The 16,010-nt window shown below is 39.6% G+C and overlaps 1 protein-coding gene across 1 annotated transcript in view; it reads right to left on the bottom strand.

Annotated features, from left to right (window-relative positions):
- The window catches only part of lhfpl4a (LHFPL tetraspan subfamily member 4a), a 35,024-nt gene extending 20,379 nt beyond the window's left edge, over positions 1 to 14,645 (bottom strand). The window contains exon 1 of the mRNA XM_059329177.1: positions 13,502 to 14,645. Within this exon, the coding sequence (XP_059185160.1) occupies positions 13,502 to 13,907 (406 nt within the window). The 5' untranslated portion in view covers positions 13,908 to 14,645. The remainder of the gene's footprint in view (positions 1 to 13,501) is intronic.
- Between the last annotated feature and the right edge of the window lie 1,365 nt (positions 14,646 to 16,010).

The raw sequence follows: 16,010 nt of genomic DNA, 5'->3' as shown, positions 1-16,010 counted from the left end.
TTATTATTATTATCATAATACTCAATATTGTTGATATGTTTGGTTGGTAGTATTGCCATTGTTATTTATGTATGTGATTATTGTAAAATTGATTGTGTATGTTGATTTCCAGTTCGTGAGGAATTTTTAAGTAAGACAAATATAGAATATAATTATCTTAACCTTGGTGTCATCTTTGATCAACCCACTCCTTTGAACAGCATGTTAATCACATTATAAAAACTGCCTTCTTTCACCTCAAAAACATTGCCAGTTTTTACCCCACCCTCTCCTTCTCCGTTGCTGGAATGCTTATCCACGCCTTAATCTTCTCAGGCTCGACTCCTACAGCATTCTGTACGGCACATCTTCCAAAATTCTAAACAAACTACAATACATCCAGAATTGGTCTGCTCAACCACTCCTGTACCAGAGATCACATTCCTCCAGTCCTCCAGAACCAAAGAATCCAGTTCAAAATTCTGCTCATCATCTACAAAGCTGAATGAATGAAAGATTTCTTAAATTAAGATTATTAAATCTAGAAATAAGTATGTTGAACACTTAAAATATGAAATTAACCCTTAAAACAAGATAAATTATGAAAACTTCTAAATCTAATGTTTTTTTTTTTTTATCTTGGTAAGAAACAAATAATTTGCAGTGCACTCTGCTCGGCCAGTTCATCGCTGCTTGCAGCTTTAATTTAACTTGTAGAGTTAATTCTTATTTTAAACATACAACATGCTCATTTCTAGATTGTAGATGTAGACGTTCAGGAAGAACTCAGGACGCTCAAGGTGAAGTCGGATCAATGATAGGTATTATGGTTTTGCCAAAAATGCTTTCTGTTTGAGGCCAGAAAATCTGTCCACCTCTGGCTGCTGTCACTCTTCCGGGACATTAACAGGTGCCAGTTAATTCTGTTGATTGCTTTGATCTGATTGCCTTTGATATTTGATGTGATTACAGTTACAGATACACACACACACACATGCGCGTAAGCACGCACACTCCTCACACATGCATACACATGCTTCAAACACACGCACGTGCACGCACGCCTGCACGCACAAACGCACACACACACACACACACACACACACACACACATGCGCGTGAGCACACACTCCTCACACATGCATAAACATGCTTCAAGCACACACACACACACACACACACACAGGTAACTTTATGTGATTTTAATTACACACACACACACTTTGAGGTTAAAGGGCATAGTTTGAAATCTCTGAAGAATCTCATCATAGTGTACACACACCGGCAGTAGCCCCCGTGGGCCTTTCAGAATTTCCCCAGAGGAAATTTTCTAGTTGTTTTTACTAATCTTAGTTTATAGTTTTAACATTCATACACATATTGCTACAGAGATGTTTCTTTCTATTGTTTTTATCCTGTAAAGTGTCTTTGAGTACCTTTTAAAGCACTATACAAATAAAATGTATTATTATTATCAAGAATAATAAATAGTTCCTTTATAGTTTACTTTTATCGTTTTACGAAACAAGTGGCTGTTTAACATCGACAGCCAAATTTATATTATCAAGTCTCTGAGATTAATGATGGTATATGAGGCTTTGTTGGTGTTTGCTTTAGGAGGGATGTATACCACAGTGAAGAATAGTTGAAGGAATTTGCGAGGCAGATAAACTGGACAGACGAAGACTCGCAGCCCAGCACAGGCTCCTCCTCTGGGCTGCCGGAGCTGCTAGGTCTCTGTCCTTTCTGAAGAGCGCAAACCCTCCGAAGAGATGTCCTTATCTGGGATGTGATTTAGCAACTAAGTCTCAGTAATAGTGATGACACAGGCTTGTCTGTATGAATTTTGTAGCCATAAGATCGCAAAAAGCCCATCAGCTGTATAGGAGGTAGTTTGTTACCAAGTCTCTTAAGCCTTGCTCTCACTGACCCCTTTTTCTTCTCTTGCACTTCCATAAATTGTGTTATTTTCTTGAGGTTAGAAGAAAGCATACAGTGGTGTAAAAAAAATAAAAAATACAAAATGCTCCCAGAGAAACCATCCGAAAATAGGTCATTAAATCTGTATATAGACTGCCTTTATGTAATGAGATTTGGGTGGCCCAGTGAACTGCACGCACACAGTCTCCCTCATGTATGATCATCTGCCTTGGACCAACATCAGATTAGTTTTGTACATTCAGAAATGCCATCACAAATTATTAAATTAGAACCAAGAGACATTACACCCCTTTTCGTTTCTCTGCACTGGCTGCCGGATTTGTTTTAGAAATTTTTCTTCTTCTTCCCAAACTGCTTTATTAAAAGGATCGTTCAGACGGGGTTGTATGAGGTACATACCCACCGTCCATGTATTATATATTGTATGGTCTTCCCAGACAGGAAACAGACTCCAGAAGTACATATTTTAACCACCTAAACAAATGCCCACCCAAAAAATGTTATACCAATTTATATGTACGCCATATTAATGATTTTGTCCACCGATTTTTGTTGCTATCCACAGTCGTTTCATTTGGTACTACTTTTTATCAAATGTAGAACTTCAATGTTTCTACGCATAAGTGCCGCAGATCAGCTGTTTTGGTCAGAATCCCGTCACTAATTTTTATGAGAGACAACAAATACAAGACAAAAGAATACCTTTATGAACCTGAATATACATTAGAAGAACTTTTGCAGATGGAGACTGAATGGGATGAAAGAGAGAGAGGGAGGGGGGAAACTTCTGTGGAAACTAGACCCCAAGATGAAGCCCAAGACGGAGCCCAAGCTACCTGGTAGTGTCGGTCTTTTTCCACCCTGATCTCTTATCAGTCAGAATAAGATCCACTACTGGAATCACCACACAGAAAGATATTGATTAACATATCATCGTCCATGCTGTGACCAGTCAAACTCTGTAAGTTACACTGTACAATCACTAAAACATTCCTTTTATTTTGGCACTATGCATACAAAATCACTTGCATCAATTCAAATAAATTCAATCAATTCTTGAACCTGTATTACTTAAAGGGAACTCTACCATTTTTACACATCAAAGTCTGTTTGGGAAGGATTACTGTATACTACTGCATATGTGAAAAATGTGCCCTTTGTAGGCTATTCTCTCTGTAGCCTTTGTGGCTCTAGAGGGAGTTGCATGAAATTGCCACAGGTGATGTCATTTTATCTAACAGAACCAGAGATATCTTTTGCTGTATACATTACTCCTGCCCTTATATCTTTCAGTTAGTTGGACAGTAGATTTTAAAGTGCTGCTGCTTGGTTTTAAATCACACATGGCTAAGGGCCAAAAGACTGAAAATGTCCTCTAAAAATCTAAATTAAATACTCCTTTGAATTGTCTTTGAGCTTGAAAGGTGGTATACATATCAAACATTCATCAAAGCAACAATTTGTGAACGTTCAGGTGCTGGTGTGGTCATTTGGCCTGAGGTAGAGCAGCTGTCCCTCTGGTGTTTCTGACTGGGCGAGCATCTGTTGTGTCGTCCCTCAGTTTGCTGGCACAGTGCAGAGCTGCTTCACAAGGCCCAATGGCCAGGAGCAGCCCCGGTGTGGAGCTGCACCACAGAGCTGATTAAACTATCATCTGCAACTGGCCCAAGAGCATTAGGCCCAGCTCCAATTCCATTAGGCTGCTACCCTGTTGACACGGCTGTGGCTCAGTTGATAGAACGGCCATCCATTGATCGGAAGGTTGTGGTTAGATCCCTGCCTACATGTCGAAGTATCCTCGAGCAAGATACTGAACTACCGACTGAACTTCCGATGCTGCGTTCGTCGGTGTGTGAATGAATTCCCAATGGTGGCAGGTGGCACCTTTTAGGGTAGCCTCTGCCACCAGTATGAATGTGTGTGTGAATCAGGCGGCAACCTCCGTGTCTGAGCAGTGAGGCAAACCAGGAAGTGCCTTAAGCTGCATTCTACTGAAAATTCCAGCAGGGGGTGCTGACAGTGGCTGCAAAAGCATTTTGGGCCATTCAATTTGAATACAAAAAGAGAAAACTTCTCACTTGATTTATTCCCTCAGAATTTTTTTTGAAGACAACACTATGGTCTCAATCGCTAGTAAGAAATCTTCTTCAAGACAATTTGATGTTAATAGTGTAAATAATGGCCCCATTTAGAAGAAAAGATAAAGAATCGTATGATTTGGGGCGTGGCTACCTTTGATTGACAGGTCACTAACAAGGCGAGCCATCATCTGTAGAGAAGCAGAACAATGCGTATCCACGGCAACGTGTCAATAAAGTTATATATAACGTTATATAGATATTAAAAAAAAAAAGACAACATAATTAACAGAAGAGACGTAATAGTGTTTGTTATGTAAATAAAGGAAATTATCTTGTTTACTTTTGTTTTCACACAGGACATGAACACCGATCTCCTGGGTGAAAGTTTGTTTGATCTGTACACCTCTCCTCTCACCCACCCTAAAAATAACTTTTCATCCAAATCCTCACAATTATGAAGCTGGAATCAGCAAATGTTTTGTTTGTAATTTATTTTCATTTAAATTTATATTTCATTGTTTGTAATGTTTGCTTGTTGCAGCTCTAAACATCAACATTTAAAATGAATTTGTCACAATGGGCCAAAGACCCAATACAGTCTTAAGATTGGACTCAAAATCAAGGTTAAAATCAAAACAATCCTGTACATGAATGATGCAATAATCAGCATGAAACAATTTCAAGATAGGCAGCATCATATAGACTGGAGGTCTTGGATAATGAATGGAGTTATAACCTGTCTATTGTACAGCACAGGGAGACTTCCCCTACACTCACTCAGGATGACTCACAGCACACTGCTTTTGAGAAATGGCATCACCTTGGCGAGGCTCTGGGTTCAGACCAGACCATCCAATATCTACTCAGCCTGTGCACTCCAAACATTCAATATGGCCTCTTTCAATTAGTCACTCCCAATGACCTGCCAGACATAGAGTCTTCTCAAGAATCTCTTGTGGGCGAAACAGTTTTAACATTTTCTGAGACCTTTGGTACACACAGTCAATTTTTCAGAAAATGTCACCATCACTAACTGCACTATTTTGCACCCACCCAGCTAACCACCTATGGGACCTATCTTTTATAGATCACTGAGCTTACAGCTGAGCCCATGCCAGCATCTAAAATAGTTTCAAACATGACATGATTTGATTGCAACTTAAGGGAAAGACAAAACTGGAAAATAGCATTCATGGATGATTCCTTATTTTGAAATGATTTAAGGATGACGGGAAGTTTTGTAGAACACTGAAGCCTGTCTTTCAGTCAGTAACAACATTCTTTAAGCTACATTTAACCCATAAGAACTCATGGTGACATGTGTGTAACAAATACTTTAAATGTTCTAGGATCTCCCATACTCATTAAGTTCCTTAGACTTAAAACCCATTTAACAATTCTAATCCGTTAATGGCCTGTTGTGTAAATTTGTGTTTCTGTAAGCATAAAAGGTGTCTAGTTTATTTATTTTAAAATAAGAAATATCATAAACATAAATTCCATAAACGCCCAATGTAACATATATGTCACATTACAGATCTTTGACATTTAGGGGTAGAATTTAAAAAAAACACATAAAAAATGTGTTCTATGAGGTCCACTTGGTCTGTGGTATATCCCCCATAATTTTCCTTTAAGGATAAAAAGGTCTGGGTTCTTATGGGTTAAACAAGGATAAGAGAGTTGTTCTGCTTCCTTGCGATCAATGGCATACGCCCGATGCATAAACTGCAAACAAAAACCATAAATAAATTCATCAGAATGTTTGTGTTTTCAGAGGAAAAGTGTAAAACTAATGCACAGTAAGTGTCTTCTCAGTTTCACACCTCTGAATCTACTGCTGGCACTCCATGTGTCAATGTGGAACTGTTGGAAACACAGAACAGGGGAAGATAGTCTAATGAGAGATGAAAAGGAGACGAAAGGAGTGGAGAAATGATGGAGGGAAAGGTTGGGGATATAAGTTATTGTGTCTCTGTTGTCTGTCTCTGTGTGACAAACGTCACTATCTATGCATGCGTAATTCACTATATGTGTGTGTGTGTGTGTGTGTGTGTGCCCTCTCTGTGCATGCAAGATGCTTTGATACAATGACCATGTGCTAATATTATTTTTAAACTATGATTAAACAAAATACATTTACTGCATCTGCTTAAACTTCATCTGCCCTATTTAGAGTAAGATTCTATTATCACAAAAATATATATTTTATGTATTATATTTTATTGTTTTGTTGCAAAATCTGTGTCTCCAATAATATCTCTGCAAGTCATATCAAGGCAGGAGTTTGTTTGAAAGGTTGACCAGATCAGGTCATGGACATGATGTGCTGAGCAGAAAGGCAGAAAGATAACTGTCTTCTCTGCTTGGTGACATGACGTGTCCATGTATTGAATAAACTGACAAATCAGCGGATCGAGGAGGCGACTTCTGAAGAGATCTAACTACATTTTTATTAAACCTCATGAACTGACCAGCCTTATGTCTTGTTACTTATGTCTTGTTACTATATAATAAAGTAAATAGACATTTGGATTTAGATACTACATTTGTGTTCCTATATTTCTTGCAATTGTAATGTTAACTGTTCATGTAACAATGATTTGAGGGAATATGACTTATTGTATAGCATAAACACTTGATATCATATGTATAACATGTACGTAGGTCTATTTACTATTATTGTATCATTGACTAATTTATTATTTATGTGAATTGATTTTAAGAGAAACCAAAACATTTTTTTTACTTATAGTCATTAACAAAGTCAAACATACAGCAGCACAGCAGAAAGTCAAGTGGTTAAATCATCGCTCTCCCTTTAGCTCAATGTTACAGGAACGCTAATTAGCCAACAGGCTGAGCCTGACAGTTAGCCTGCCTCCGATCAGGTTAGTTCCCCAGCATATGTTGCCATAGAAACTGAGCTAGAACTATGACGAGCCTAAAAATAAGTCACTCTAACCAAAATAAGCCTGGCTTATTTGGTGAACTTGCTTAATGGAACAATCAGCAGTTAGCACTCCTGCCTGTCTCTACAATCAGCTGACCTGTCTGCCATGGAATCATCTTTTTTCTCCTACAGAAACCCTGCACCACGAGCCTGTCCTCGCTAGATCGTTGACAGTTTTGTTGTATGGGAACATCTTTTTAAGGGGACAACTCTGGTTGAGAACATGGCAGTCTATTGATTTCCCCCCTCCACTCAAAAATGTGTTTTCATATTGTTTCTATACTTGCATGTTTGAGTTTCAAACTTTTGGGACGCCATATATTTGCATATTTCTTGATTCTGGATTTTAACAAGGGAAATGATTTTAACAAGATAATTTAACTTTTTGGGTTTGAAAACTATACAATTCACATAAGCCTATTATTCAAATAAAGGTATTTTATATAGGCTATATAGCGAGTGGAGTGGGGAGCCAGCAGCTAGATTTTGCACCCATGGTCAGTATTAGTAGTGTGTGTATAGGCAACAACAACCACTACAACCATTATTCTGTGCATTATTACATTTCTGGGAATTTATTACAATATTGAAAGTTGAAGATTTTCACTTCCCCACAAACGTAATAAGTCCCTGCAAACGTAATAGTTATTACATTTGTTGGAAATTTTGTGTTACGTTTGTAGTAGGCAGCAGCTATTACGTTTGTGAAAAATGTATTACGTTTGTGGGATTATTGCATTAACAGCTGAAGATTTTTTATTACGTTTGTGGTTTATTACGTTTGTGGGCATTATTACATTCGTGGGCGTTACACACCACCACCAATACTACGTTTACAATGGCTGCATGAGGACAAAGAAGTGATGACGGGAAGGAGCAACAGGAAACATGGATCTTCTAAGTGTGAGAAAAACACAATAGAACATGTTATCTTCCACAGCTATAATTTTGTCAAACTGGGGCTGCTTCAAAGACTGCAAAGCTTCTGCTTTTTTTTTTTTTTTACAATAAACTGTAAGTCTCGGAAGATTTTATAACATTTAACATGCATTGTCCATGGCTCCTTTAAGAGCAGATGCTGAGGAGGGGTTGTCGGCTGGTTAGGGGGGATTCTACTCATATATATTGCCCAAAGATTTTTGATTTTTAGAAAAATATTCAAAAGGAAATAAAACATGTTTTGGGCATTGCAGTGTACATATTGGGTATAGTCCCAGATAATGTTATAGATGGGAATTTTACTAAGTTACTGACATTTCTGCTTTTAATAGCGAAGAAAACAATTACAGCCTCTTGGTTAAAGCCACAACCCCCCAGTATAACAGCATGGAGAGAAAGAGTAAAAAATGTATTTATAATGGAGAAAATCACAGCAAGGTTACAGCTTAAATCAGACAGCTTTGAACAAAGATGGCTACCAGTAATACATACAATGTCAGAACTTTAGTCACCTCTTACATGTTGCCCATATTACCTCCTTTTAAGAAGGAGGAAGAAATATTTGAAGATAGGATGTGAGGGCATGATTAAATGTGAGAACTCAAACTGTAATAGCATCTCCTTATGTGTGTTCTTAATGTATGTGTTCTGTGTATGTGTGTTTGTCATTTCGTGAAATAAAGAAGTGAGTTAAAAAAAAAGAGAGCAGATGCTGAGTCTGTTTTGACTGATCACCACTGAACTTAGTGAGAAACTCAGCAGACAGGAAGCTGTCCTTTTATGATGTTACCTAATGGCCCGAGGCTGACCTAATGACAAGACATGCTGCAGTACACAGGTCCTTTGTGGTACCTCTGGACCTGTATGACCCTCAGCACCGTTAGAGACACAGAGAGGGCCAGAGATAACCTGCCATCATTCTGAATGAGGCCCATTCATTGATGTGTAATAATATCATACACACAAATCCAATGTGAATAAAATGATGCCCTATTCATCAACCCTGTCTCCTAGGAATTTATTTACTACTTTTATTTTCTACTTTACTTCTAATTGCTTCCTGCTGCTATATAATGTTCCAGTCCAGACCTGATGATGGGCAAACAGACAGCTGGTCTCTGACACCAGGGTTCACATCCAACATACTGCACATTGCCTCCTGCATGTGGTTAGCTTAAGGCTACTAAAATGTCTTGGATGCAAAAACACACAGCAGAGAATCTGACGCAAAAACTGCCACATGGTCTCTGTGACTGGTAGGTGTTTTCAGCAGTGACATGTGGCCACGCCCCAGAAATTAGCACCTTAGATGCAAACAAAAAAATTATTTATTTAAATCCATAAAAAAAAAAATGTTTTGGAACACATGTACACGGTCGCCTATAAAGATGAAATAATTTAGTTTTCACTCACTCTGTTAATTGTGGTTTCATTTTCATTGTTATATGTTAAAAAAATTCACTGTAAAAAATGTCTGTAGATTTTACGGTGAAAAACTGCTAAACCATGACAGTAAAAGACCGTAAAATGATGAATAAGTTAATTCAGTTTCAGTAACAATGAAACACCGTAAATATATATATCAGCCAAAACTGTGTTATTTACACTGTAAAATACACTGTAATATGTATTTAAGGTAATATAAAGACAAGCCACCACTGTAATTTTTGCATTTATCTTTTGTAAAAAATACTTTTTCTCACTGTTAAACGTACGAAACACCATATCTCTAACAAAAATATACTGTAATATTTAATGTTGAAATCTTTAATTTATGCACTTTCATTTATAAAGTATTTTCTCGTCAATTATATGGCAAAACAGCATTTCTTTTGATGGAAAAACGTGAAATCAACAGTGCCAATATTAAAAGAAGTTCTACCGTATTTATTACAGTAAAGTTCTGGCAACCACAGCTGCCATATTTTTACCGTAAAAACAACCGTTTTTTTTTATTTTTTACAGTGTTGATTAATAAAGTTTTGAGAAGATGTATGCTTTATCTGTCAAGAATAAATCAAATTGTCACAATCATTTCATGGAAAGAGGTAAAAGAAGATTTTATCCCAACTTTATGGGTGACTGTGTGCCTGTGGTATTGTCATTGTTACTAGAAGCAGACTCTCACTGGACTAACATGTGTCATCTCTGCATTTTCACGTCTCTCTTTGTATTCTTTTTCAGAGGAAACAGAGAGCCTGAGAGTGGAGAAGAAGTCAATGAAGGTACATCACCATCCACACAGTCCTGGCTACTGCTGCCTTGTAGAAAGGAATAATCTAACCATCAATACCTCCTCCCAGATAATGTCAGCCCTTCCAGACCGATGCACGATTAACCCTCCTCCCACTCCCTCCATCCACGCACAAACACACACCAAAGTGTACCCTGTCAGTGAGAACACTGAAGCAATGCTTTTTTAAATATTTTTGCTGAGTACAGAGAAAACTGTACAAAAAAAGGCATTTCAAGGCCTCCTCTTCATCATGGTGAAAACCATCTCCCACCTGCCATCAACACTATGAGCATTTTTAAACACATTTGAGACCAGTTTCATCCGCATCTCGCATAGTTAATTAGAGGATTGTGTGATTAGGAATCCACCAGGGGATTCTTTGATGTCAGCAGAGCTGCGGGAGACACTTGTAGGCTCCACCTGAACTGATACAATCTGTTCCAACGCTCAGTGAGGGGAGAACACCAGGCTGGGAATGAACACACAGCTAACTGCTACATCAATCTGTCTCAATTCATTTTTCATGACTGTAGAGAGGAAGATGACAGCAAAGCAAACAAAAAATGACCCATTTTGAGAAGACTGAAAATCTGTTTGATACCATTTAATCCGTTCCGCTGCACCTACCACTGATGAAAACTGAGTCTTTATTTCAACACCCCTCTCTAATCTGCTCAACTGTGTCTATCCGACAGATTATTGCACCTTCTAATACAATTACATACACAATACAGCCTTTACATGGAGTTTGCACCAGTTGCACACAGATGAATGTGGGGTGATTGGGGAGATATTACAGAAATACATGTGCAGATCATGCATAATGCAGGCTAATCTGGTAGGCAGATATGGCAACTAAAATAGAAGCTGTGATCTTTGATCCAACACTGCTGAAGGCATTTCATTATCATAATTCCATACAATTACTCCCTGACACATTATTTCCAGCCAGATGAAAAAACAACAAGCAGCATCAGAATATTAGTTAGAGTTTATAGAGAAGAGCCAGGGTCCGCCAACAAGGCTTCAGTACCTCTTTATGTTGGCATAATGTCTTTGGACACAGGAGAATAATGACATGTTATTTATCTTCAGTTCAAAGAAGATCCTGAATGCCCCACATGACTTTCACATACATTTTAAGGACTTTTATTACATGATTACTTGTGGAAAGTCTACTCCTTTTGTGGTTCTTAAGCTGAATTCCTCCTCTCGAGTTCCTAAATATCTACAGTCAAGCCACATAAATACTGTGAAACCTTTTTCAAACGATTTAACTGAACTGCTCTCTATAATCTGTATTTACCTTGAATGTGTAGTTTTTATTGGGGATTTGAACCATGCTGACAGCCCCCAGGACAGAGGAACTGTGTTGTGTTCTTGATAACTGACTGACTCAGCATGTAAGGGGCACAATCTGGCCTTGATTATCTCAGATGGACTGAACATTTCAAAGCTTGTGGTGACTGACATTGCTATTTCTGATCCTTCTTGTGTTTTCTTTGAGAGCACTATGTCCATACAAACAAATGGTCACATAATCACAAAGCTCTTAATTACTGAAAACACACACACACACACACACACACACACACACACACACGCACACACACACACACACACACACACACACACACACATACACACACATATATATATACACATATATATATATCTTCAACACCTGCTGTGTCCTGGGTCTCACTCAATGAGCTTGCGGATCATATTAATTCTGCTATTGCACCCAAGGTGAAGACAGTCTCTGACTCTCTCAAAGATCTCCATGGAGAAATGCCACGCTGGTAAGATTTTTTTTTTAAAAGTGTTGAAAAGCTGAAAAACAACTCTCCAGGTTTATAACAACATACGGAAAACCTTGTACATATAATTTTAAACTGTGAAATAGAAGGCAGTCCTTTTTCTCTGATATCATTGTCAAAAACAATACCAAAGCACGTGCCTTGTTTGCTACTGTTGACAGGCCTGCAACAAATGTTCCTTCTTCTTCACTGACATAAGAAAATAAGACAAGCAGTCAGTGCCTCCATATCAGGTACAGGATATGTGATGTCCCTGTGTCGAATTAAAATCAAATCAGATTCCATCACACTATTTCATCTGATCAACCAGAAAAACTTGGACATACAGCATCAGAAATCCTAGATATTCCGCGAACAGGGTTTTTTTTTTCCAAAAAAAAAAAAAATTGAATCCTACTTAAAGGAAAGGGACTGCTTTGCGTCTATAAGTAATTACACATCTGAGCGGACAAAAATTACATGTGGAGTTCCCCAAGGCTCCATTCTGGGGCCATAAGAATATGTCATGGGTTAAAGGATTCATGTCTCAGCAGACTCGACTACTGTAACGCTGTGTTAAAGTTCTCCCTAAGTAATCAATGAGAGAGCTGCAGCTGATCCAGAACACTGCTGCTCCGATCCTAAAGTGGATCACATCAGTCCAGTTCTCAGGTCTTTACACCGGCTTATTGTATGTCAAAGAATACAATTTAGATGCCAGGTTGTCTGGCAAAAGTCTGCTTTTACTTCAATGATTTTATTGTTTTATGTAGAGCACTTTCAATTATCTTGTATCCAATGGCGGTTCTAGACCAGTTTTAATCTGGGGGCCAAGGAGGGGCCAGTGTTTATTTGTAATAAATACGGTACAACCTTTTCTAATATTACGGTAAAATATTAGCACTGTTGATTTCACCTTTAAGATTGCCATTTTATTCCATATTTACCGTAAAAAACGTTTTTCCATCAAAAGAAACACTGTTCTGCCATATAATTGACCAGAAAATACTTTATAAATGCTGCATGAATTAAAGATTTTACCATTAAATATTACAGTATATTTCTGTTAGAGATATGGTGTTTAGTACATTTAACAGTGAGAAAAACTATGTTTACAAAAATAAATGCAAAAATTACAGTGATGGCTTATATACATATATATATACAGTGTATTGTACAGTAGAGTAATGTATTTTTTTTTTTTCAAACTGTAAAAAATACTGTTTTGGCTGAATTAACCCATATATCATTTTACATGTTTTACTGTCATGGTTTAGCAGTTTTTCACCGTAAAATCTACAGACATTTTTTTACAGTGTAAATTGATTATTTTATCATTAATGTGACACAGGGGCCACAGCAGAGGCCAAGGCAGTGGCCCCTGGAGGCCCCTGTGTAGAACCGCCACTGCTTGTATCTGAAGTGTAAACTTGCCTTGCCTTACTGATGAGGACCCCCCCAACACACACACACACACACATACACCAACAAGTGTTGGGGGGGGGGGGGGGGGGGGGGGGGTCCTCGAGTCACCGGCTCTTGCCCCCCCCAAATAAGTGTCCTCCATCCTTACCGCATAGCAGCTGCATCCAGGCGCACGTCTTGTACACCGTGGCGGTGTTGCAGAAAAAGAAGAGGGCGAAGCAGCCGATGCATCCGATTGTGAGCACCATGGACATCAGCACGAAGAAGGAGGCCGCCTTAAACGCTCCCGACGGAATGGAGCTGAAGTCGGAGAAGCTGCCCTGGCACAAGAGCTCCCGGTCGGAGTTCCCGTTGCCCACGCAGTAGTGGAACAAGCCGAAGTAGCCGGCTTGGGGGGTGCTGACGCTGTCGCCGATCCAGTAGGGCTGGTTGAAGACCACCACGTTGATGATGGCCAAGCAGATGGTGAATATGGCCCACAGGACCCCAATGGCTCTGGAGTTGCGCATGTAGTTGTCATGGTAGATTTTGGAGGCTTCTTGCGAAGGCAGCATTTTTCTCTCCCACTCCCCAACCCTCCCCCCGCACAGCAGCGCCAACCTGGTGTCTCCTCTTTGCTCGATCTCCCCTTTATCCTCCTCTGTCAGAAGGAGGAAAGGATACAATTAAAAATATGTTTAAAAAATAAATGAAAAAAGCAAATGAAAAAAAACCCCTCCACAACAAGCGTCCAAAGGTCCAGGGACTGGTCACTTTCTCTTCCTGAAGCTCAATCAAGCAGCAGATCTAGACCCTGCTCGTTTTTGGAGTAGTCTCCCATCCAAATGCACCCCCTCCCTCCCCGAGAATCAGTCAGTCTCAGCGGCGAAGCGTGATTCAACTGACCGGAAAGCCCCCGCTCTCCTCCGCTCCTCTCAGCGCGTAAAGACACAGCAGAGCCGACAGCCGAGCTCCCGGAGCCACACACAGCGGCCGCTGATTGACGGGATGAGCACCATGGTCTTCTCTCAGCACTTCACCTCCTCTGCTGTGTATTCAAAGCCAAAGGGATACAAAGAAGACACAACACGCGATGATGAGGAATCTCCAAAAGATGAACACAGATCCAAAAGAAACGAGCGGAGACATACAGCCTGTGACATGCTTCACTCAAGAATACAACGTGACAAAAAAAAGACCTTTGACACGACGGAAGTCCGACACTGCATGATATGTACAAAAATAAATCAGTCCTGTACTGCACACCCCGACAGCCCCATGACTGTGGCTCTGGAGGATGTGACTCTCCGGGTCTCTCTCTCTCTCTCTCTCACGTCTTGAGCACTATGACGGCGCGTGCACATTTTTGATATTGCAGAAATGTGAAAAAAACCCTCTCTCTCTCTCCCTCTCTCTCTCTCTCTCTCTCTCTCTCTCTCTCTCACACACACACACACACACACACACACTTGTAAATTGATTTCTCAATTTAAACGAATTCGTTCCAAATGTCTTCCTTGAACTGTTTAAAACGTTAAAAAAAAATACCATAAGCCCCTTATTAATGCCAGCACTTTATTTGATCACTGAGGTGTGTGTGTGTGTTTGTGTGTGTGTGTGTGTGTGTGTGTGTGTGTGTGCAGTGGCGGACTCAGGTAGGGGGCAGGAGGGGCGACCGCCCCCCCTCATGCCTCCATGGCTGAAAAAGTCGCTAAAGTGCCCTCTAGAGTGGTGAAAACATGAGGAAGTGCCTTATTGGCTGCCCTTTACACGTGCAAAAAATGATTGGGTGCCCTCTAGGGTTCCCTTCCATGTAATAAATTATGATTATGTGCCCTCTAGTGCAAAAAAAGTCGATAATGTGCCTAATATGTGCCCTTCTAGTGCCCTTCTGCCTTCTGGCGCCATGGTGCCAACGAACAGGGAATGCAAAAGAGGCGTTGCTTTCATGTGGCATCGCTATGACGAACAGCTACGTTTAAAAAAAAAACATGATAACCTTGTACCTTGTGCCCTTGCAATAAAGAGAAAGAATTCCAGTGAAGAAGATGATCTGCAGTGATTTTAAAAAATGTCACAGTAGGATATCAATAAAGATTCTATAATACAATATCACAACTGTGAAAAAATGTTATGTGAGGTGTTTGCTCTCATTTAGCTCTCAAAGTAGATGAGATTGATTCATTTTACTTAAAAACTTACACATTTTATCCCGGGGGGCATGCCCCCAGACCCCTTAGATGGTTTCCATGGTTTTAATTGTCAGTACCATATCATTAATTACTTTGATCTGGATCTCCTTTAACTTAATGCTAATCGTAATGAAGGATGAGGACTATTTCATCATACATGATGCATCATAGCTTTTTGCATGCTGGTGGGGCCCCATTTGTGCCCTTTTTATTCGCCCTTCAAGAGTCCACCACTGTGTGTGTGTATGCCCGCGCGTGTGTCAGAGGAGAGGGCTGATAGGTTACATTTCAACACGTCACTCGGCTGGTCAAAACATCAACCCTTTCACCACTTTGCCAGTGCTGGGACTCCTGGCTTCATGAATAGCTTTGTTGTCACCAGTTGTCAAAGAAGTATTCTCATTTACTCAACTAAACGTAATAACACACAGTGTAAAAATGCTCTGACTGTTACAAGTAAAAAAACTCATGACATTGATTCACATG

This window comes from Centropristis striata, chromosome 3 (genome assembly GCF_030273125.1).
Source record: "Centropristis striata isolate RG_2023a ecotype Rhode Island chromosome 3, C.striata_1.0, whole genome shotgun sequence".
Taxonomy (NCBI): Eukaryota; Metazoa; Chordata; class Actinopteri; order Perciformes; family Serranidae; genus Centropristis; species Centropristis striata.
This window is presented reverse-complemented; position numbering and strand designations above follow the sequence as displayed.